The sequence below is a fragment of the Carlito syrichta genome, unplaced genomic scaffold (genome assembly GCF_000164805.1).
Source record: "Carlito syrichta isolate Samal-C Ts95f unplaced genomic scaffold, Tarsius_syrichta-2.0.1 Scaffold302973, whole genome shotgun sequence".
Lineage (NCBI taxonomy): Eukaryota > Metazoa > Chordata > Mammalia > Primates > Tarsiidae > Carlito > Carlito syrichta.
In genome coordinates, this window is record NW_007247069.1 from 513,606 (window position 1) to 536,781 (window position 23,176).

At 47.8% G+C, this 23,176-nt stretch overlaps 1 protein-coding gene across 1 annotated transcript in view; it reads left to right on the forward strand.

The window, feature by feature from the left end:
- The window catches only part of ROBO2 (roundabout guidance receptor 2), a gene marked incomplete at its 5' end in the record, with an annotated part of 485,855 nt that extends 463,494 nt beyond the window's left edge, over positions 1-22,361 (forward strand). Inside the window, 5 exons of the mRNA XM_021711978.1 lie at positions 403-608; positions 11,851-12,024; positions 17,624-17,896; positions 19,611-19,811; positions 20,908-22,361. Of these exons, the coding sequence (XP_021567653.1) occupies positions 403-608; positions 11,851-12,024; positions 17,624-17,896; positions 19,611-19,811; positions 20,908-20,909 (856 nt within the window). The remainder of the gene's footprint in view (positions 1-402; positions 609-11,850; positions 12,025-17,623; positions 17,897-19,610; positions 19,812-20,907) is intronic.
- Between the last annotated feature and the right edge of the window lie 815 nt (positions 22,362-23,176).

Here is a 23,176-nt window from a genome sequence, read left to right on the forward strand (position 1 = left end):
TCTTCACGTGGGCCCAGCCCGCCTGGCTTACAGAGACACTGAACCGGGGACACGATCCCAACCTTTCTGAAGAAAAAGTTCCGCTTTAAATAACTATCTGTGACAAGTATTCCGGATGACTTGTGTACACAGAAATTGGGGGTCTGTGTCTTCCCTCCGCCTGTTAGCTATGAGTTCCTCTTGAGGCGTTTGCAGCCGGCGCGTCCCTGTTGGGTGAGGCCTGTGTCTTCAGCCTGTGTTCTCAGCCTGTTGTCCCTTCTGAGGGCGGGAGAGGACCACAAGCCCCCCAGTCAGCTCGTGGAAAGGAAAAGTGCCGTCACCCACGGCCGCAGGCCCCTGACCCAGACGGCTGTGTCACCGATGGCCAATGCTCTCTTTCCTTCTCTTTCCTCCGAATTCTAGGCACATTCAAAGCAATAATCAGCCTCCACAGCCCCCAGTTCCGCCCCTTGGCTACGTGTCCGGAGCCTTGATGTCGGACGTGGAGACAGATGTCCCGGACGATGATGTCGACGACGAGGAGGAAGCCCTGGAGATGCCCCGGCCCCTGCGAGCCCTGGACCAGACGCCCGGATCCAGTGTGGACAATCTCGACAGCTCCGTGACAGGTAACGGGGCGCGTTTCATAGTCACAGCTGACCCATCTGCACCGGTAAAAGGCATCAAAATCAAACACTTCCCTGTGTAGGGCTTATTCCACTCCGTCCATTTCTGTAACATTTTAAATATGTTAATATTAAATACAAAATTCAGAAAGGATTTGGCACTACTTGGGCTTTGCTGCAAAAATGATAAGAAAATTCATGAATTTTAAAAAGCTTTAAAGACATGAAAGAAAACTCAATTATATCCAGGGCTTTCATGAAAAGTTCACTCTGTGAAGGAACCAAGTCTATTACATAAAAAAACCGTGACTTTTAGAAATGATATATTTTGTACATCAGGCCGACATACAAAGTGAGTGCCGCCTTAAGAAGCTTCTTGATAGTTCACCATTCGCTGATGACAATTAGCAAGTCTTCAGGGAAGCCTGTGGGGGCGGGGCGGGGTGTTGTTTGGAGAGTGCAGGGGAAAACAGCCTCCCACCTATGGGGATAAGCCATCCACATATGCAGTCCTCCTTGCTGAATCCAGAGAACCGCCCCCTAGAAACCCTGTGGTCCCCACTGCCCACGCCTGTGGCTTGCCGCTGCCCTGTCCACCCAGCGAGACTCGGTGGGGCTCTCCCGGGAGGACCCCAGGACTGGCGCACCACCCACTTCCAAGGATTTACCTTGCTTGCGCTTTGTTAGGCAATGCTACATCCTAACAGGTGTGCAATGAATATGAGAAAAGTCAACAGTCAGCCTCGCGTTTCGAACAGCGATCCCTTCCGTGGCACCCAAGGAAGTGCCTCTCCGTGACTGGGGAGACGCAGCTGCTACCAACTTAGGTCTGACCTCGGTGCTCCGGCGGGTCTTCTCACAAGACGGCTGCCACCTGCTCTCTGGCTGGCGCCTCTCATCCTGGAGGGTGTTCTGCCACGATGCCACTCCGTTCGCCTCCAGCCGCGGCCCCTGCGGGCCTGGTGGAGGCCTCGGGCTGGGAAGGGCCTCCACCTGGCCGTCCCCTGCTCTTCCCTGCCCTGTGCCGTCCAGGACGGGCCGCTTTGTCCTCCTCTGCCCCAGCTGGGCGGCCCACCAGCTGGCAGGGATCAAAGAGCAGAGGTAGGCAGCTGTGATCTGCAGTCCAGAGCAGAGTGGAAGTCGGCGTCTCGGAACACAGCGTGCCAGCCTATGGGCTACCCTGCCATCAAGCTCCCCTGCCTGAATTCTCGGCATCACCTTCTTCCAGATAAATCCAGCATATTACTGTATATTTCAAAAACGATACTGAACCCTTTCCATTACGAATGCAGCCAAGAATTGCAATAATAATGAAACACGTCGGCAGTCGCCTATGGAGGTTTCTCATTCAATATTTAGTGTCAAAGATGCCACACGCATCTCTGCACGGGGAGAAGGCCGTCCTTAGCTTGGCACGCTCACCTGCAGCATGTCGGGCTGTGGACGGTGTCTGCGGCCCAGGCACCTGCGTCCCCCCCAGCCATGCAGGCTTCATGCCAAGGGAAGCTTTCGGGCTAAGAAGGACAAAGAAGGCCATGGCTGTTTCCTCCTTGAGTTCAGTGCGTGATTGCTGCCACGTATGAAGACCTCAGGGTTTAGGACGTGTCCTGATCTCCTTGGTGACAGAAGTTCCACTCTACACAAAGCAGCCCAATGGAAATTCCTTTTTTTTTTGAGTTGGAGTCTCACTCTGTCGCCCAGACTGGAGTGCAGTGGCCGCTCCCGGCCACCGCAGCCTCGCCTGCTGGGCTCCGGTGATCTTTCCGCCTCAGCCTTCCAAGTAGCCGGAATTACAGGCACACGCTACCACGCCCGGCTGATTTTTTGATTTATTGTAGAGATGAGGTCTCGCTGCCCAGGCGGGTCTCGAACCCGCGGGCTCAGGCCATCCACTCACCTCGGCCTCCCAAAGGCGCAGGATGACAGGCTGAGCCACCAAACCCGGCTGGAAATTTCTTTTCTTTCTTTCCCTTCTGCACAATAACTTTGGGCAGAAGGTGTGAGCAGAGACTTCATTTGCTCTCTCAGGTGTGTGTGTATGTGTGTGCGAGCGTGGGGAGTGTAGGTGAGTGTGTGCACACGTGTGGGTGGACATGCAGTGTGCTGTAGTGTGGGCATGTGTGTGTGCACACGTGTGGGTGGACACGCAGTGTGCTGTAGTGTAGAACAGCCTTGAGGTGGACGTCCACAGGGACAGAGGATTCGAGAAATCGTCATGCTGATGGACACTGCCCCAAGGTGCTGGAGTTTTCCACAGACACTCAGGGCTGGCTTTAGGCTGCTGAATGAGGTGACGTTGGATAGCCGCCCTTTCCACGGGCATCGTATATGTTTATGATGCAAAGTGCCCATCAGGAGGGTCCAGAGCTCACCATCAGTCACTTCGAGTTTGTGGTGTGTATAAATTAATGGTGGTGTTCACCTCAGATTCCCCCATAGTTATCTGCATTGTCATGAAACAAGGAACGATTTTTATCAAATAGACCTGGCATGCCCCACCTCCCAGTGCCACGTGGGGGATGTCCATGGCAAGGGGACAGAGCCCACCTCTGTGTGCTGGGCTGCCACCACTCCACAGCCCACATGAGGGGCGTCCACAGCAAGGGCACAGAGCCCCGTCTGTGTGCTGGGATGCCCATCCCACAGTGCCACATGAGGAACTTCCACGGCAAAGAACAGAGCCTGTGTCTGAAGAAAGAAGCACTTTCCCAGCAAGTATTTCCATACTGACTGTTGGGGAGAGCTTCACAAATTTTGAAATGACGGTTTGCAGTTGGAAAAGGCCCCAAAGAGAGAGAAACATCAGGAAATTCATATCCATGGTCTCAGTAAGGAAAAACGTGTGCTTGCAGATCCATGGCATTGTTGATTTCGGCAAGAAACAGTTGCTGAATGCCTGTCGCTTCCAGCCACTTGGCTGGGAATTTAGGCTCACTAATAATAGAGCACAGCACAAACACAGACTTCGGTAAGGGCAAGGCGCCTTCTAAGCAGTGGCCTGTTTTGGGTGACCTGTGAGCTGAGAAGAGTTTTCACGTTTTTAAAGGGTTGGAAGAAAGCAAGAAACCAACAAGCAAACAAAAACAAAGATAAACCTAAGACAGAGAAAGCAAAGGCTAAAATGGTTGGCTTCTGTCACTTTCTAGGAGACGTCTGCTAGGCCCTATTCTGAAGCTTTATTGTGTATGCGTACATTTCATCCTCATAACCCTATTAATATTACGATGATTCTCATTTCATAGATAAATGAGTCGCCCAGGGGTCGAGAGCCTTGTTCAAGGTCACCCACTTGATAAGTGGCAGGAGAGTGTTCATAATCAATCAGTCTTTCTCTCAAGAGAAACTGTCATGGTCCCTGGAAGCATCAATGTCCTCCCAATCTCTGGAATTAGCATATTTAAGAGGAAAATAACACTCCGACCTGTTGCTTACTATGTAGATCTGTGTGTGTGAATTTGTACACACGTGAATACGTATATATTTATATAAACAGAGCATAACATTTTATCTCTGGAAACATTAGTCCTTTCTCCCAATTCATGTAATCAAGGTCAAAATGTTAATTGTTGGATGTGATTTTTATGGCTTTTTTTTTTTATATTGAGATATGTTTGCTTACAGTGGTCCATGCTAACAAAATTCAACCCCATCAACACTTTTTGTAGGGAATCTCAATTTTATACCTTTTGTTTTTATTCCATGCTCAGAACGTACCCTGATGTGGTTGTAGTAAAATACAGAAGCATTTTTTATTCCCTGTGTCACACTCTGGGGCTAGAAGGTTGACATTCAGGACTGTTTCAGTCTTCAGGAACATTGCCTGTAATATTTCTTGCTAGACGCCAAACCTTGGGGTCACCGGGGAGAAGCCTTTAATACCTCTTTCTGTAACCCCCGTGATGGGAGTCAAGGGCAATTGTTTCCAGAATTTTATGACACCACCAGGAATAAAGAAACAAGGCCTAGGAGAGCGGGCGCATGTCCTCAGCATGCCGCCAAGATTCTCACTGCCTCAGTGACCCCGAAAGGGAAGGCCGGTGTGTGTGCCAGGAAGTGATACAAATAAAGTTTCCTTGCCTGTGGCCCCTGCGTGGACACCATGGCTGAGAGGAAATCACGACTCCATTTTCTGTTTTATGTTTCTGGAGGTTTCTACTGGAACTCCCACACCAGATCAGACTGAAACAGTGAAAACTGGCAGCCTCACCCTCGACCCACCGGACCACACAGATCTCAGAGCCTTGGTAGCTGCAAAGTATGACCTGAAGCTTTGCTTTTGCTACAGAAACTGAAGGCAATAATTTTGGTGTTAAGGAAAGTCTCATGGATAATGCTAACATAATTGCATCAATTTTCTAGGCTACTTCAGCAGTTTTCATGTCTTTAGAGAGAAACTAAACATATACTCCAAAACTTTACAGGTAAAAAGGGAAATATTCTATGGGCAATTTTCATCTGAGTGACACAAGGTAACAGGTGTCTTGTGTCCCAAGAAAGATGCTTCAATGTGCTTATTTTGCTTTCCATGTGCTTTCCACATTTCTTTATCTCTGAGGAATGTGAGTGGCATTGCAGCATATCGATAAATCTGGGTGAAAGAAGAACTCCTATAGATTACATATGTCTTCCTACCTCTAAGCGGAGGTCAGTATTTGGATTGATTTGTCTAAAGACATTTGTAACTGTGACTTTTATGCAACAGGTAGACAAATAGCACTTAGTAGGAAGAGTCCTCAGATTAAATATTGACTGAAAAAATGGGCAGAGCTGGTTTTTGTATCTCATAAAAATGGTAATGCAACAATTAGCCGGGTCGTATTATGAAGCCCAGACTTTACTCAGCTTAATGCGTCTATGCATACGCATTTATCAGCAAGGAAGGATTTAGCATAAAGCGACACGTAAATGAATTGATGACTGATCATACATTAATTTGAGTGCTGAAGATGTAATGGAGACACAGCAAGATGCCACTTTATCATGGGATTTTACTGCTCAGTAGCATTGGAGTAACAACTTAATGTCCCGCGTGCAGTCCTGCCAGAGCAGCTTGAATAAATTTGAGATTTTTTTCTGGCCTTTCAGCAGTTTTAAACCTGGGAAATGTGGAAAGATTGAAAATGTAAACACAAATAAATTTGACTGTATGAGGCAAATTCATTTTTCATTAAATGTTTAAGTATGTATTGATTATGTTTGAGGCTATAACATGTCACATGGGTATGGATTGCTTGTAATTTGTAAAGGACCTCTACTGAGTGGCTTTTACCTGGTGTTCACTTTAATTTCTATGTTTATATTTCCATTTATGAATGAAAACCAGTTATCATAAAAATGACTCCCTTTTAAATTCAGAGTAATGTGCTTTTCTCCCACTCATTATCTTTGTGTGTATTTATTTATTATAATTGTTCACCTGAATGTTCAGCTGATTCTCTATGTTTAAATCTAAAAAGGAGGAAAATGTTAGCCACTAAGAGATGAAATTAGTCAATGTTAAATCAGTTTTAGCAATGTCACAGGAGGAATTTTAATATATGTTGCGAACCCTTGGGATTCGTGGTATATGGCCAGATACCTTTAACAATACTTCCCACAAATGTGCCATTCTGTGGCTCTTCCCCCAGTTGGGAGCAGGGGTGTGGAGGGACGAGCCAGAGACGCAGGGGTCAGGGAGAGAGAGAAGCACCTTCCTCGGTGGCGTTCCTTGCGCTCATCGTGAAGGTGAGCCTGACCCCACTCACATGCGGCGCTGCCCTCTCTGTGGATGGGTCGTTAGGTTTCCGTTGTCCAATGTGGCTGATGTCGACGGCGCCTGTGGCTTCAGCTCTGAGTCATCCCCTCGGTCCGGTCTCTCCGCTCTTGCGGGCGTTCAAGGCAAGGGCAGCAGCCGCATTGTGACTCATCTCCTCGTGGCTCCTTCTTTCCAGACAAGAAAAAGGCTCCAGAAGAAACTCCGTGAATACATGGATGTCCAGGATGTACCCAAGGAGCAGGAGAGGCCGAGAGGAGTCGGGGCAAAGACTCAGGCAGGGGACTTGTGGCGTGTTAGGGAATGACAGGTGTGCGCGTGAAGATCCTCACTGAAGGTCTTGCTGGCTGTCACAGGGTGACCCATGGGGCTTTCTGGGAACAGTTAGGCTAATCCCCTGCTTGGAGACCTCACAGGGTGGTGTGTCTTCGGCAACGTTGCTGTGGCAGGTGGACCTGTCCTAAGTCATGCAAGCCCAGAGACTGTGTCTGTCCTCTGGCCGGACCCACACAACAAGCCGATGGACGAGAACCAAGCAGACCCAGCCACTCCTAGGTTGCCGACAGTGGAGAAGGAGGGATCTTAAAGAACAGCTCAACACTGGGCTGAGTGCATGAAAATAGTGAATGTGGACAGAGAAGCCACACCCACAGTCAGTGAGTTGCGACTTCATATAAACGCTGGATCGCAGTTGGAATAAGATATTGCTCAAGTCCATAGCCAGCTGTATCAAAGCTTAACCAGGAATATATATTAGATACAATTATGGCTTATATACTATATATATATATAGTTACATTTAACTATATATATATAGTTTTACTTCCTAGCCTAGGTGATGATGTCAATTGTCCAAGTAACCACCAAGTTTTGACCAGCACCATATTTCCTATTTAACAAATGTTCTAGTTCTCACGGAGACATTCTCTCTGTCACTAAAATAAAGGTGTTTCCAGGAAGTTATACATCAAACAGGATCACACGTAGAATTCCTAGTGAATAGTGAACGTGTTGGATGCATTTAATTCAACACACTAGGGTTCATGGGACTTTGGCTAGGCGATGTCCCTGGATGAGAAATATGAAGATGTACGTGAGAAGGTCCTCTCCTCCAGAGCTCCGCCATCTAGGAGAGGAAGCCGAGGTTTGGAGTGGGGGCTGCTTTGGTTGTATGTGGAGTGTCTAGAAAGCAAAGCGGGGGAGAGAGCGAGTGGCCGGAGGAGGGTGGAGTGGTGGCAGAGGAGCAGTGTTTTCGGTAGACGTCCGAGTCCAGCAGTGTTCTGGAGTGCTATGTCGGGAGAATGGGGGCTCTGAAGTGGGGAGGCCCAGAGACCACAGGCCAACGGGGCCCAGAAGCCCCCTGAGGAGCTTGATGGGCGCTGGCCCGCGAGGCGAGGCTGCGAACAGAGGGGCACGTGGCACGTGCTTCAGAAGGATCGCGTGAGGGCAGTGAGGCGGGAAGGGACGGGACGGCCATCAGGTGGGGGAGCTCGAGGTGAGGCTGCGGACGAAGCATCAGAGGCGAGTGTGCAGAACAAGTGCCTGGAAATCCAGAGGTCAGCACAAGGGTAGGAACGTCAGCTGCTGGGTCTGCAACTCTCCCAATGCGGGAGCTTCCTGCTCCCTGGGTGACCCCTTGCTGGGTGACCCCTTATCTGCTGCAGCATCCCATCGCAAGCCCTGTGGCATCCCTTGTCTTTCATGTGGGGCTGCTGGTCCTTGACCTGTGGTTCTAGCCGAGACAAAGCTTCCAGCCCAGGCTCCGGCACCGGGGTCATCTCCGCTGTGTTGCAGTGGCCGGTGCCAGGAGTTTGTTTGGAAAGTAGAAAGTGTATCTCTGTGCTCCTGGCGAGGGGAATCCCAACTCGTCTTTCTCTACCCCACGTGACACAGCGTCAGCTACTGCTTACTGTCGAGAGTGCACGAGTCCGTGTCACTGTACCTGCAGAGGGGCTAAAATGACAAGTACCGCCTGAACGTTCCCAGCTATCCTGCTGTCTCCTGAACACAGAGAAAAGGGGACTGGCCCACTGCACTTGACTTTCATCTCTTTGATGGAAATATGGGTTTGGTTTAAAGAGCTTTTTGCCAATACTTTTTGCTCCTCTTCTAACAGAATGTAGGGTCAGCAAATCAGCAGTTCGTTATGTTGTGAGCGAGTGGTGCGCCAATTTAAGTCATCGTTGTGATATTAACTTCATTAAGTACTAGGCTATGAGTACTAGCCACTCAGATGGCCACTAAATTTCCAACAATTCGCAGGTATGTTTTTGTCCAACAAAAGATACAAAACTTTAAGTACCTTGCTAGAAAATTAAGGATAAAAGTTATCTCTGAGCATCTTTGCCGTTTACAGCTCTTCACACATAAAGCTGCGATCTTTTCCTCTGTTGCCATGTTGCATTTTGCAGAAAAATCTGTATTACTGCTGATGATATTCTTTACTAGAGTTAATTTTTAATATAAATCTTAGTGTTAATGAGAAAACTGGTGCTATTAAAATAATTTAAAAGGCAAAGAAAGAAAGCATAACGAGCTTTGAAGTCAATAGAACTTTTGTAAAATACATTTTTCCTGTGTTCTAAATGTATTTGCCTTGACATTGTGCATTTTTGCTTGTGAATTTTTGTTGCTCTTTTGTGAGTATGTTTTTATTTTAAAATCTTAAAATAAGTGTAGCTCTTTTATGGTATTCAAGTGTAGTTTTTGTGCAGGTTTATCACTGGAGTCGGAATTAAATTCAACACATAGTCACGTCATTTCTTTAACTGAGCCCTTGACATGTTTACAGGCACTAGGACTTGCTTTAATGTAAGTGTTTATTTCCGAATTGTAGGAACTTAGGGCATGCACAGTAATTCTCTTGGAAAACGATTCGGTGATGACCTGGACGCTGTACTGGCCAAGCCCTGTGGAGCGTGCTTCGGTCACGTGCAAACAGACACAGGCTCTGCATGCACGTCACCCGCCCGCACTGAGACTGTCCAAGGCCTGGACAGTGTCACGTTGGGCAAAGGGTCTCCGGGAGGCTCAGGAGGAGGCCGGCGGTGGAGGCCGCCTGCCCGCGGCCAGCGTGCATGTGTAGAGGAGGCGATGCCCAGCACGTACGACTCACGAGCCCACTGCCTCTGTTTCTAGGTTCAATGGCCAACGGCTGGGGCTCTGCGTCTGACGAGGATCGTAGCTTTTCTAGCCGTAGATCTAGCGCAGGCGGCTCCTCGGAGGGCTCCGTCTTTGCCAGTGGCAGTTTTGCAAGAGCACTGGTGGCCGCAGCAGATAAGGCTGGCTTTAGGCTGGACGGGACTGGCCTGACCAGAGCAGGTTGGTGGCTCGCAGCAGCAGTCTTTGCATGAGAGCCTGGACCCCGGACACTAGCCTTCTCCTCCCACGCTTCCTCCTCCTCGTGGGTCTGGCTGCCGTGGGCCCAGACACCCCCTGTCCCTGACACTCTTCTGAGGCCGAGGCCCAGAGCAAGCCCGGGCTCCCACTCCCTGTCTCCCCCGTTCCCTTCTTCTTTGGGCTCTGCTGACTATTTCGAACATGCCTCCTTTTTACACTGCAGCGAGGCAGCCACTCAGATTGACATTAAATTTCCAATAACTCACACTTTGCAAAATCCTCACCCGATCGATAATCCGCCGGTGATTAAAATCATCCAGCCCCTGTCTCCATCACTTGCCGTGCCCGACTCTTCTGCAAATGCACTTTCTGGGAAGGCTTTCTCGGCATGGGGGCGGGTTGTGCTCTCGCTCTAACGGGCACTTTCACTTCACGTGGCTCGTGGGCTTATTAATTGTTGGGCTGTTAAGATTTTAATACAATAGTGTATTAGCTGTGTTAAAGGATGCTAATTAAAGATACACCCACTGCATCTGCAAGCCGTGTAGAGTGATGACGGCGTGTGTATTGCTCTTTGGAGTAATTCAATTTTGATTTCTGAGAGTGATAAGTAATAAAATAAAAGGCCAATTATGTCCTCTTTCATGTGCTGCTCATTCCACAAAAAAAGAAATGTCTAATCATAGATCAGCAATTTGTAATCATTTGTTTTGCTGAAACAAAACAACTTGGGTATGATGCGTGCTCTCAGATTTGGATATATGTAGAATTCTTTACACATAAGGACATTCTTATGCATGAATTAAATTGAGCTACTTACAAAATAAACTAATGCAACCATAAGTGCATTTGGTGGAACTTTAATAGTATTCAAGCAGTAAAGAAATATGATTCTGACCTTTCACTAAACTCCCAGTTTGCGAAAACGAGTCCTGGAAGTTTCCTTTGAATTATACCATCCGTGTTGCCTTTGAGCATGTGTTAGATATCTTCAAACAAAATTAAAAAGTCATTCTGCATTGCAGAGGTTTATTTTTACATAGCATCCCAACTAAAATATGTTGTCATATAACTGTCATTTGAATTTTCTTGCTTTTTTAAGGCATAAGTCAGAAACTTGATGTTGTCTGAGTGCTTTCTGTGGCATTAGCTATGAGCAGAGCAGAGAAAGTGCAGGGACTCTAATATATTAGACGCATAAGTGCATTTCCTGTGCATGTATGCTAATAGCTAATAAACCATTAAGCAATATCACATCACATTGACTTAAGAAAATGTACCTACACACAGTCATTTTGTATGCAATGAGAACAAGCACAAGAGAATAAACACAGGCCCATAAAGCAGACCTCTCTTACTATAATAAACACAGCATTACAATCATAAGCTGTTGGAAATGTATTGGCTAACCTCGTCCCAGAATAAATCTCCCAGCATATGTACACTAAGCCACCAGGAAAGGACATAGCACATTTCATTTTTCAGTGAGAATCTGGAGTCTGCTCAGACACAATAATATTCATCAGAGAACACCTATTGCACTTCGGATGTACAAGGTGATTTTCACCTGCCATCCTCCACATGAATGCTATCGAGTTTCTGCCAAAAGAGATGGAACTTGTCGTGTGTGTGCACAGGTGGTGAGGTCAAGGTCATAGATGTGTCTGAGCAGACCTTTTCCTTAAAATTCCAGAAGGAACTACTATATGACATTTTTCTGTCCTCAGAGAGATTTTGTAAGATTCCAGGGATGAAATTTGATTAAACAAATAAGACAGTATACACTTTATTTCAGAAATAACTTCTTTAATTTTAAGAAGTAAAAGCTGCATGCGTTTGCATATATCTATGAAAATATCAGTAAGATTGTCAAGGTTAAATAAAAATAAAATCAAGCAACAGTGAGCTTTTGATTGGCAGATCGGTTCATTTGTTTGAATTTTGGCACGCTGGGGGGGTATCGATAGCTTATTAAAAGTGAGCCAGACTGTATGCAGCTGGGCATATATTTTTCTGCAAAGATGCACCAATACTTAGTGTCTTCAGATGGCATCTCAAGGTAGGTTTACAGGTCAGTAAGAGCAGAAATACAAGACAAACTCAGTGTGTGATAATGACATTCTCCATACCCCATTCCCTTTGTTTTCTTTTTAGGAAAAGCCTTTCCCTCCTCTCAGAGACCTCGACCCACCAGCCCGTTTTCTGCAGATGGTAACACCAGTGCAGCCCCGAGTCAAAATCCGAGACCTCGGCCCTCCAAAAAACACAAGGGTGGGCGGATGGACCAACAGCCAGCATTGCCTCACCGAAGGGAAGGAATGACAGATGGTGAGTTTCTGCCCTTTGCTCACTGACTTGGATAAAGTCATCCCGGTCGATCAGTCGCTGCCTCCTTATATAACGAGGCAGAAACCTGGCAGTGTGGCCTTGCTGAAATGAAGCACCCTCTTTTTTTTTTTAGCAACCTGGGATCATGTCTTTGTTATCAAGGCCCAAGACATAGATGCCACACTACTTTTCAAGGCTGAGTTTTCTGCCATCCTGGCATTTTCTATTAATGCTTTTGAACGAATGGCTCACCTTAAGAGTAGAAAAGAAAGCATAAAGGGGAGTGCGCTTTCTAAAACTTTGATAATGTTGAATTATGGCAGCTTAGCTTGTATTTATTTTTGTAAAAAAAAAAAAGACTGAAATAATTTAGTAGTTTTCAGTTTCCTGGATTTCAGAGCTAAACGCATACCATGGGCTATGTAGTTGAAGAGGGTCTTAGTCTGTTTGGACTGCTGTCACAGAATACAGCCATGCACCATGTTTTGGTCAACAGCAGATGGCATATGTGACAATGGCTTCATCAGGTTAGAATGCCTAGTTTTTGCTGTATCTGCTTTATGTTTAGGTACACAACACCTGCCATTGTGTTACCCTTGCCTACAGGAGTCACTGCATGCTGTCCAGATGTGTAGCCTAGAAGCAACAGGCAGTAGGTACTCCATCGTGTAGGTGTGTGGTTGACTCTGCCTTCTGGGTATGTGTAAGTACACTCTAGTGTGTTTGCACAGCAGCGAAGTTGCCTAGTGGTACATTTCTCAGAACTTGCTCCATGGTTAGGAGACACACGACTGTGCCATAACCAGAGTAGCTTGTAAATCATGGAAATGTATCTCCCACAGTTGAGTCTGGAAAGCCCAAGATCAAGTAACGGGCAGATTTGGTGTCTGTTGAGGGCCTACTTGCTGGTCCATACACGGTGCCTTTTCACTGTGTCCTCTTGTGGTGGGAGGGGTGAGGGCCTGTCTGGGATATGTTTTACGAGAGTGCCAACCCCACTCGTGGAGACTCCATCCTGATGGCCTTGTCCCCTCCCGAAGGCCCCACCTCCCAGTACCACCACACTGAGCGTTAGGATCTTGACGTATGGATTTTGGGGGCACACAAACACTCACCCCATAACAAAAGGCCAGCCAGCATCTTCTGTTAAAGTCCAGAGAGTTGACATTGGGCTCTTAGGGCATGTGGTCTCTGCAACAGGTACTTAACACTGTTACTGTAGGAGTGCAACTCGAGAAGAAATAAAAGAATGGGTGTCACTGATTTCCAATAAAGCATCCTTGACAAAACAGGCAGCGGCTGGATCTGGCCCATGGGCCATCGATTGCTGATCTGTTTCAGTCTTTCTGTTTATGTGTGACATCCAACCTTGGAATATTGACTCAAACACTGCTAGCTTCAGGAAACGTAATATTGCCAGGAGGTGTCCGCGTTCAACAATGAGTGTTCCATCAACTCTCCAGAGCATAGTCTATTTCCTATATTTTCAACATAATTCTTATACCTTTTAAAGTGTGAATAAAAATATTTATCCTGAAGATTTACTCTAGGAATATGTAACATAAGGCACGTAAACTGCCTTGTATGACATCAGACTTAAAGGTAAATTTCTTTCTCCTTCTTTGTACGATCCCCTGTAAGTACACAGGCTTTATCCGGCACTAGTTCTGTTAAACACCAAAAGGATGCACTGCAAATGCCCATCGGAGCCCTCCGGAGAGCTCTTAGAATATGCCCCGGAGGCTGTGACTTACGTGTTCTAGGGTAAACCCAGCTATGGGCACTTTTGAGGTGCCACCGGCAAACCGCACGTCCATCCAGCTTGGAGAAGCTCTGACCTGGTCCAGCACATGCCCACACTCAGCACGAGAGGACAGAGGAAGCTTGGTTGGAAAGAAGAAAAGCGTTTGTTTTTTATTAGCTTGCAGCCACCTTTGTGCTTTCTTTTGTGACCTTGCAATGCTAAGACTGAAAAGCCAAACAGACTGTTCTGGAAGCCCTCAGGCTCGCTCCCCTTCCAGCCCACTTCGCTTTTACTGGGAAGCTTTTCTGCCGAGTGTGGTGGCTGAGGGTGCCGTGGAGGTGCTGACTCCTTCTAAGTAGACGTGTGTGGGGTTGCCTTTCGGCCCACGTGTCCTGAAGGCAGTGGGCTCCCGGAGCAGGCTGAAGGGTCCATCTTACGCTCTAAACAAAGAGGACTGCTCTCACTGGTTTGCTAGTTGCACACGTATAAAGTAATCGTTGTGTCAGCTTTCCTGATCTGGATATTGTGGAAAGAGAAAAATAAAAGCTAGGTAAATATATTTTCTGTGGTTTTTCAGAAGAAGATGTGGAAGATATACAATGTAACTCAACAAAATAGAGACCTGGTTTTCTTCCTAGAACATTTTTGTTGCAAGCTCCTCAGAATGTTGGCTTAAAGCAAGCCGCCTCCCAGTTTAAAGCATGGTCAATGTATTGCTTACATCTCTACAAAACAATTAGGTTTCTAAATTTTCAGATTTGCCGGCATTCCACAAAGGGTTATGGGTGTTTCGTCATTAAAAATATCGGCAAGATGGTGATGAATGCTGCGGGGAGACACACAAAGGAAGTTGGGGTGCTCAGGTGTCGAGAGGAGGCGTTTAAGCAGGGCCTCCGGAGGGTTTCTCCCAGGAGTTGACCTCCGAGAAAAGACGGGAAGGATTTCAGCAGAGGGCAGTATTGATGTCTGAGGAAAGGTCATTCCAGGTGTCAGGGAAGCCTGAGGCTTGCTGGGTGACAAGGAAGGAGACGTAGTGGTGGGGGGCAGTGGGCTAGAGCGGGGCATCAGGCAGGTCAGGTGGGCTGTGCTCCAAGGACCTCCAAGAGCTGTTGTGACATTGCCCTCACTGTGAATGGAAAGCCACTAGAGTGTGTGTGTGTGTGCACGCGTGTGTGTGCACTTTGAATGGAAAGCCACTAGAGTGTGTGTGTGTATGTGTGTGCGCGTGTATGAGTGCACATGTGTGCATGGGTATGTGCATGTGCGTGTGTGCATGGGTTGCATTTGTGTGTGTGCATGGGGGTGCATATGTATGTGTGCGGGCATGAGTGTGCATGCACATGTGTATGAATGCGAGTGTGTGTGTGTTTAAGGCAGAGGAGAAACATGATCTTCCTGACGTTTTTTATTTTTAAAAGTCACTCTGCCTGCTGCGTTGTGACGCACTAAACGGGGCCAAGGTGTACACCCAGGCTCTCGCCGAGGATTGTGGGAGCACGCAGGGAACGGACGTGGGGGTCACCCCAAGCTGGAGTCCGTGGGTGTGATGCGGGAGGCTGGATTCTGGAGGCGGGGCTGGCAGCCGTCCATGAGACTCGCCGAGGCCATGCGGCGAGGACGTCAGAGCCCTCCAGAGTCTTGGCCGGTTAGGGTGGAATGGCGGCGGGGTGGGGCAGGTCGGCCAAGGAGGCACACGTCCTGGAGGACGGCCGAGGGCCCCGCTGGGACGTGACGTGTGAGCAGCCTTTTGAACACAACTCTGCGCTTTCTGGTTTGGATGTGGCTCCGTGCGTCCGGTGCTGGCGGGAGGATCCCGGCTGGAGAGCGTTGGCTTCCTGTCTCCACTCGCATCCCCGCAAGAGGAAGAGGAGGGTGGCACCTGTCTCCTGGACACTGTGTGCAGGCAGAACGAGTTCCTGCAGTGAATTGACTTAGCTGCCATGAGTCAACATAGATGAATATTAAATTTAATTTCAGTAAATATATTTGATTATAAGCTTTTGGTTTTTTCTACATCGTTCTTAATCCCATCTCTTTTTCCAATTTGTTCATTTCAGTGTGCATGCAATGTCCTTTCTTCTTAGAATATACACACTCCAAGGATATTACTTAATTATGAAGCTGTATAATTTTAGATCAAATTAAATAGTAATCAGAATTTTAGCTGGCCTAAGCAGATGCCATTTTGGTCATTTTAAAAATTACGTTTCCCTGATGGAGAATAAAATCAATGACAAGCTATGTTATTCTGACCAAATGCAATAATTTCTCCTCACTGGCAGTCTAAGTCCAATAACTCAAATGAAATAATTAATTTGCATTTATAATAATACATAATGAAGGAAGTCAGTCCTACCGAATGTAAAGGAAACACCAAACTCATTGGATTATCAGACAAACAGATATCTCGATATTGGATTAGCTCTTCATTTTTGAAGAAATGTTCCAAGTGCAACTTTATTCTCCCAGGCAGAGAGCCTGTTCCCTCAATATCAGCCATGCACAAAATCATCAGCAATGCGTAATCCAACAGGAGGATGTATATAAGGACGGGATGCTGCCCTGACTTGGGGACTTGGGGTGGATGCTCGGAGGCCACTGTGATTGGTTCAGTGGAGGAGCAGATCCATTTGTTCGTAGCAGAGTGTGTGAAGCTTATGCAGGTCTTAAAAAAGCATAGCCTTCCCTTGAGGAAGCTTTCTTCTGTACAAGGCATTTATACACTTCCCTCCTGAAGTCCACAAACAGAATATTCCTAGAAACAAGAGAACACATTTCCAAAAAGAGCATGGGAAGTAACTGCTGAGAATATGGACAGTAGCCTCTATGAATGGAATCAGTGGTATTCGGCCTTTTTGAATAAAGGAAATAATTACTCTAAGGATGAACACAGAGGTTAGCAGTAGCATGCAAGGAAAACTAGAAGAAAATGATCCAAATCAATGTTCAGAAGATTTCAAAATCTTCAGCAAAGTAATTTCAAAACTAACACAAACTTAAAGGTTATAAAAAAGGACTATGATTTCACAACTGAAAATTTCTAAAATATAAAGTATCACAATCTAAGAGTTAACAAAAAGGAAATGAAAAATCAGCCGACACTTGAACTTTTAATTTTTCCTATCTGATATTTATTTGAAAGAGCTTTTCCAGAAAATTATCTGTTCTAGATACTACCTGTCAGATTTCCATGATGCATCGTCTCCTCTGGCAACATAAAGCATATTCAATCTGTGCTCTGAGCTTTGGTTATTACTTACGAAAGTTAATATGTTGGAAGATGATAATGTATTAGTTGTAACTCATTAGCTAACTCATGAAACGAACAGCCAGAATTGGTTGTCAGGCGAATGTTAATTGTGTTTAATAAATGTTAGCTTAACCCTGAGATGGTGGCTAACTGGCCATGTGTATGAGGAAGGGCTGTCACATGTCATGTATGACAGCATGCTGTTCCTGATTTCCCGAGAGTGACACCTTTTGTGGAGACTGGCAGGAAAGCGTTTGTTCTTAGGGATTTCTGGTGTCACGGTATTTCTACTTTGGGAAGGGAGGGCTGGACAATGGATTGCATACGACCCAAGAACTGCCACCCACACCTCGAGTGACAGCCTGCGTGTACCGCTGGCAGCACTGTCCACATTGGCCACCTGGGCAAAGCCAGCCCGTTGGATCCCAGTGGCGCTGGGGCCCAAGGGCGGCAAAGAGACCACGAGTATGCGTTGTGGATGGGAATCGCTGACTGTGATGCCCCCATTTATTTTACGTGGGGGACGCCTGTAGGAGGGCATCGAACCAGAACATGTGTTTCTCACTGAATGTAAGCCCCCTCTAAACGTTCTTCACAATTTCTAGATCTTCCGCCACCACCAGACCCCCCACCAGGTCAGGGTTTAAGGCAGCTCGTAGGCCCCAGCCAGCAGGCTGCCGGCACGGACCCCGCAGCCGAGGGGCGAGGAGCCTCCCTAGAGGGACAGCCCGCGTCCCACGTGGAAGACACAGACGGCTCCCTGGACGCTGCAGCTAGAGCCTCCCTAGAGTGGCCGCGGCACGCACAGGAGTGGACACGCGCCGCAGACCGCCAGGACGATGTCCGAAAGGCCCCACACAAGCCAGGTGCCGGCCCAGGTGTGTGCTGCTCCAAAGGTCACATTGCTTTCTCGAGTCCCGAGAAGGTGGGGACAGCTTCCGCTTTCTCCACCAGGTATTTAGAAGTGGCAGTTGGGGGGCCGAGCCATCCTTGCCTCCCACCAAGTGCTGAGTCAGGCTGTTGGGCCGTGCTCCCAGCACGCGCCCACGGCTGGTTCCGGAGGGGCTGAGCCCCAAAGCCGCCCCCTGCAGATCTGTGAGCCCACGAGGCCTCACACCCTTCTGGGGCACGCAGGACACAGGTGGCATTGGCCTCTTGGTGTCTATCTTGCGTACTTTTTAGACCACCTTTTGTGTCACTTCAATCTCTGCCTGCAACCAGTTCATTCAGTTTGACTGTAGTAACCAGTTATTGAAAGGAGAACTCACGTCAGTCAGATAGGTGGCGAGCTAATGGAAATCACAGAGCTGCAAAGACACACCCGATCACAGCATCCTCAAGTGAGGTCGGTTCGACAAGGCCTGCGCTCTCTCCAACTGTTAGTCAGGAAGGTTACTTGCTAGCACTTCACGGGCAAAGCTCTCGTTTGCAGATGGAGCTTCCTGGAAGTGTCACGGGATTCATTTCGCAGTTTGTGGTTAGACGTGTTCTTGGTGCGGGAGCCTGACGTAGAAACACATTTTCCGGGACATCTTTGCATGGCAGGACTCACTGAGTAGCCAGCTGCACACGTCCATACAGCTTTGGAGAAAATGTCCTCATGCCTTTCGCTGGGTGGGCTTCATCTTTCCCGGCAGGCTGTCCCCTCTGCCCGTCGTTCCGTCTTCACATTTTGCTACAACTCAGTGCTCAGATTTTGGGAAATGCAATTTGCGTAAGGGCCCCAAGATGACCATTTTAAATTTCTCCATGTAGTGACATGCTTAAGAGGGTTCTGTCATTCAGGCCGTGAGGGAGGAGTCGCGGGACCCTTGTGGTGAAGGACTGTCCAAGCCCAGAAATAGCACACTCAGTTGGCATGGATCTTGTGGCGATGGCCCACACCTAGAAAGAAAGAGAAACAAGCACACGGCGGGGAGAGAGGTAGGAGAATGAGAGAGGAAGACGACGATAAACGGCTCAGGGTGGTAAGTAACTAAATAGCAACACATTGTGAGTTATTTGCAGAGAGGAAGTACAACAAAGGAACACTGGCATGCTGCTTATTCAACGGTGTGAGTTTCTCTTTTTCTGTTCAGGAAATACGCAGCCTTGAAATAACGCACTTCTGTCCCAAGAAACAACCCAAATTTAAAAAGCGCACGTAATGAACTCATACATCGTTCTTCATCTAAATCGATTGAGAAAAGGTTGCCATAATTTAAGCCCCAAACAAAAACCATGTCACTTGACTCTTAACAAGAAAATTAAGTGGTAGCCTCACTGAACTTTGGAGATTATGCTCAGGTGCGCCTCGGTTACGCCAACTGTGGTTCGTTGTGTGCCGCGCTCTCTCAAAATGAATTTAAATTCTGCAAATACCGTCCACGGCCGTGAGCTTATCCCGAGATCTCTCTTCATTGAATCCTGCTTCAGGCCCCATTGTAGGAAACGTTGCTTGCGCGTGGAAATTCCTTTAATATCCGGCCCCGATTAGGCCGCGTCATTTTCCTTCCGCTCAAGCCTGCGCGGCCGAAATAGCCCGTGCGGAGCGTCATCCCGCGTGGCCCCACGCGGCTGCTCAGCGCAGCCCTTGTGCTTCTTCTCTTTCAGACGAGACCTTGGTCCCCTACAGCAAGCCCAGCTTCCCCTCTCCGGGCGGCCACAGTTCCTCGGGCACGGCCTCCTCTAAAGGCTCCACTGGCCCCAGGAAAGCGGAGCCCTTGCGAGGCGGTCCCCCGCGCAGCGTCGGTGACCTTCTTGACATGGGCTACGTGGGCCCCAGCGGCCAAGGACAGTTTACAGGTGAATTATGTAAGTGCCCCTGGGGGCTTCCTGGGCTGGGGGTGCAGGGGGAGCTCTGGACCGATGGCACGGCCGCACCGTCAGCAAGTTTCCGGCTCATGGAGCCCGGCCACACAGAAACAGCAGTTTGGGATCTTGAGTAAGCCTGGTCGTCACGCTCCTTGTTTATGGGAGTCCATGAAATAGGTACTTCTGCTATTGCGAGTTTGATGTGCGCTGTAGAAAATGGTTTTCATTTAGGCGATGACTCTTACTATGTACACGTGAAACTAAAAGCAGTCCGCTCTGTCGGTTTCTTTGCCTTTCTAGCTGAGCACAATAAAGGAAGGAGGGCATCCTGGCCTTTTGGCAGTTTTAACAGCCCTCCCAAGGAATTCCTCATTCTCCGCTTGCTCTCAGCTTACTGAGTTTTGTAAATTTGAGTAGTCAGCCTTGAAGAGTTGACTTCTGATTTTTAGTCAATTTGCACTGATTTGATCATAATCACATCTTGTAAATAAATTTCTCTTTATGAATAAAGAGCTGGCGTGGGGAGGTTGTATAGCTCATCTGTTTTCTAAATGCAAAATACTGGGTGATAAAAATGTCCCAGTCAAATACACTGCGCTCCTTGTGCTACTTTCATCGGGAAAGTTACCAGTTCTGTGTCTCACGGCCAGAAATCAACTTGCTGGAGGGTTCCGTGGGGGATGAAAGGGAACGTGACTCCCAAGCTGGAGACTTGAGTCTTGATGTCACGGTCGTCACTGTTGGCTCTTGCTGATCTGGCAATGAAGATGTGTCTGTCATTTTTATTCGATGGAAAGCTACTTGGGTTTTTCTTTAACTGTTATTTTAAAATAATGACTGACTCACAGTGGTCCAAAAGTAGTTATGCTTGAATTCAAATTTTCCAAATAGCATATTGTTTCTTTTCTTTTCTTTTCTTTTCTTTTGGCTGCTCATCTCCTTCACATAAAATTACTTACATTCTCGAACGCAAGCAATCCAACGGACGACCTTATTTTTGTGGATTGTCTGGCGGCTTTGCTCTTGGTTATGCTGGGCCATGTGGAAGTGCACTGAAATGTAAGCTCCAATCCGGGTTTTTGTCTGTCTCTTTCAGAGTAACCGAGAGAAGACACACAAAGCTGCTCCGAAGGGCCGCCGGGTCCCAACTCACGGAAGTGATGTCACACCCAGTGCAATGAACAATGTCCTTATTTATGTACTATGAACGAACTGTAAATGCAATGGCAGAGACTCACAGCCACACAGATCCCACAGATGTTTTCCTCGTGTTCTTCTCTAAGTACACCACCCACCTTAACTCTTTCTTGTCAGGAGTCCAGAAAAAGCAGGAAAGCAGAACTCACCCTCCAGGAAGAAAAGGATTTCCTCTGTATATAATTTCTTTGTGCGTTGCTATGCAAGCTCACCCTCTCTGGCTCTGTTCATACTCTTGTCTGTCCTTATTGGTCTGTTGTACTCTATGTGAATTCATAGGCTGTGGTGCCATATATTAACTTTTACTTGTGTGACTTTTATGTTTAGATTTTGCACTGCGATTTTCTTTGGTGATAAGCACAAATCTCTACTCCTCGTGACATGAAGACAAAGACTGAATGTGAAGGGAGTTTCTGGACTGTGAGCTGGTGGGCGGACGCGGGTCGTGACCCATCCCGCAGAGGGTTTTACTGGCGGGTAGAGACAGCGAGATGCAAAGGAGCGAGGGTGTTGGCAAGTCTTCTCTGAGTATCAGGGACTGAGTGCGTGAAAATCAAACCAGAAAGGGGGCTGTTGCTACTGACAAAAGCAGGGCTCATAGGCAGGAAGTTGAAGTCTCAAGGCTGAAGATGCGTTGAAATACACAGGTAGCAAAGATGTGCTAAACTTGCTAAAAAAAGACATGAAAGTTTTACTTAGCATTGACTGTACCTCTCATTGTAACTGACCCATCTAAGAATGCCAGCAAGCAAAAGGAAGCTAAATTAAGGTGTTTCGCAGGAACCGTATTTGTAGTACAGGTTTTTAAAAGAATTTTCCGAATTAACATAATTAATCACTGCAACTCTTTACGTCAGAATGTCATAGGAGGGTCCCTAAGGAAAGAAGCAAAACGAACTCCAGAATATCCGGCAAATAGTCAAAGAAGCAATTTGTTGCTAGGGCATACTTGGGCTGCTCCGAATACACACTCTATTGCAGTCTCTTGTTTCTTCTCTCGAATGCACGTGCAGCCCATGTGGAGCGGGGAGCCATGCCCCTCAAACCCTCGACTCTGTGGCAAGAACACAGTCTAGAGGCAGGCCTGTGTTTTATTTGATTAAGAAGCGGAGCTTAGGCCTTCAGATGGGTAGCCACCTCTGCACGTGCTCACAAAGCAGTGCTCGGACTATGTTCTGTTCACAGAGAGCCGATTTATTGGAATGAGTATTCTATGGTACATTCTCAGAAATTGGCTACCAGCTCAAATACATCTGACCCACTTTGGGTAAGTTGAAAAGAAAAATTAAAAGGGAGAAAAATGCATGTTTATAAACTTTTTAAATAAAACCAAACCTTGTAAGTGGACATGAACGATTGTCCCGCGTCGTTTGTTTTCACGATTTTGAGAACGAGAAGTTCCCGAGCATCAGCCCTGTAGGTTCAGAATGAATGTGACTGTGAAGTCTGTGTCAGCGACTGTACAGGTGCGGGCAGCCAGTTGCGTAGAACCTTCCGGAAAGTTCCCATCGTGGCATTTGCCATGTGCTCCCACACAGTCCTGAAGCGCGTTGCTGTCTCTCCTTGCTCATTGTCCTCTGACGTGTCGTTCCATGGAATGATGGGCTCGGGTCCAAACTGCGGGACCCCTGGAGCAGATCCACATCGTCGGCTCAGCCCCCGCCTGTGTTGTGTTGGGACAGAACAGGAGGCTGGAGCTGCGTGGCCCCGTCCTCTGGGTTCCCTGAGCCCGCGTCCACACAGGCAAGCGGAGGGCGAGATGTCCTCCGTGGCCCCAGCAGACTCGTGGTGCCGTGGACGAGAGCGGAGTCCCGAGACACGCTTCCCGCACCCTTTAATGGACATGTTTCACCAGGACCTGGATCCTCATGAGTTCGCTGTCTCGGGGCCAGTGACACAGAGGCAGGGGGAGAGCTTCCGCAGAACGGACATGTCCTCACTCGCCACCCTGGGACGGGTGCATTCGCGTTCCTATCTCGGCAGCCCCCTGCTCCATCTTTCCCCACTTAAAGGCAAGCACACGTCTAAGGGGCTGTGTCTGTGTGCTCCCCCCTCACGCTCCTCTGGGGCCCAGCAGCGTCTGACACCTTGGTTCGCCGCACAGCACACGCAGCCTCGAGTCCCCGGTGCCTCGTGGGGCGGGCGATGGAGACGCCGAGGCCTGGAAT